The 931-nt window shown below is 66.6% G+C and overlaps 1 protein-coding gene across 1 annotated transcript in view; it reads left to right on the top strand.

Annotated features, from left to right (window-relative positions):
• Positions 1-77: 77 nt before the first annotated feature.
• Positions 78-931, top strand: part of AURANDRAFT_68704 (hypothetical protein) — a gene marked incomplete at both ends in the record, with an annotated part of 5,616 nt that continues 4,762 nt past the window's right edge. The window contains one exon of the mRNA XM_009044421.1: positions 78-866. Coding sequence (XP_009042669.1) covers positions 78-866 — 789 coding nt within the window. The remainder of the gene's footprint in view (positions 867-931) is intronic.

The following is a 931-nucleotide window of genomic DNA, read 5'->3' as shown; positions in this document are numbered from 1 at the left end:
GTGGATGCTTTTTCCGGAACGCTCGCGCGCGGAACACTCACGTCGAAGCGACGTTGAATCTCTCTTTTGCTGCCCAGGTCGGCCGTCATCGGCAAGTACCTCAACTCGACGGCGACGGCGTTCTTCGCGCTCTGGGTCTGGGTCGGCTTCGGCACGATCTTCGGCATGGTTTCCCAGAAGTGGACCTTCGTGCGGAGCGTCTACTTCTCCGTCGCGGCGATGTCGACGGCGGGGCTGCAGGCGCCGAACACGCTCGGCGACGGCGACATGGACGACTCCGTGGCCTGGTTCGTGTCCATCTTCTGCGTCTTCGGCATCCCCATCTTCGGCGTCGCCGTCGGGTCCGGGGCGAACCTCGTCCTCGGCTACATCCTCGAGGCGAAGCCCATCAAGCAGGTGCCGCTCACAAAGGACGACTTCGACAACGTCAAGGACCTCATCGCGTCGGACCACGTGCTCGACTTCGGCGAGTTCGTCATCCTCGAGCTCATCCGCCAGGGCAACGTCGACATGGAGACCGTCGAGGGCCTCCGCGACGCGTTCGAGAAGATCGACGTCAACGGCGACGGCACGCTGGACCGCGCGGAGGTGCACCGCTACCACAAGGCGACGACGCTCCGCTACCGCTACGCGGCCTACCTCGCGAAGTCGCGGGGGCTCAGCCGGACCTTCGCGCTCGAGTCCGCGCTCGAGCTCGACATCGAGTACCTCGTCTTGAAGGCGAAGAAGCTCGGCTGGCTCGTGCCGGTGCCGGCCGCCGAGGACAAGCCCTTCGAGGTCCTCATCGACGCGCTCGACTCGCCGGACAAGCCGGACAAGCCGGACAAGCCGGCCTCGCCCGCGAGCCGCGTCACGCCCCAGGACAAGTAGGACCCCAAAGCGCCCAGCCGAGGAGCGCAGCCCGCGAAGCGCCCATCGAGGAGCGCAGCCC

The sequence above is a fragment of the Aureococcus anophagefferens genome (assembly GCF_000186865.1).
Source record: "Aureococcus anophagefferens unplaced genomic scaffold AURANscaffold_308, whole genome shotgun sequence".
NCBI classification, from domain to species: Eukaryota; class Pelagophyceae; order Pelagomonadales; family Pelagomonadaceae; genus Aureococcus; species Aureococcus anophagefferens.
This window is presented reverse-complemented; position numbering and strand designations above follow the sequence as displayed.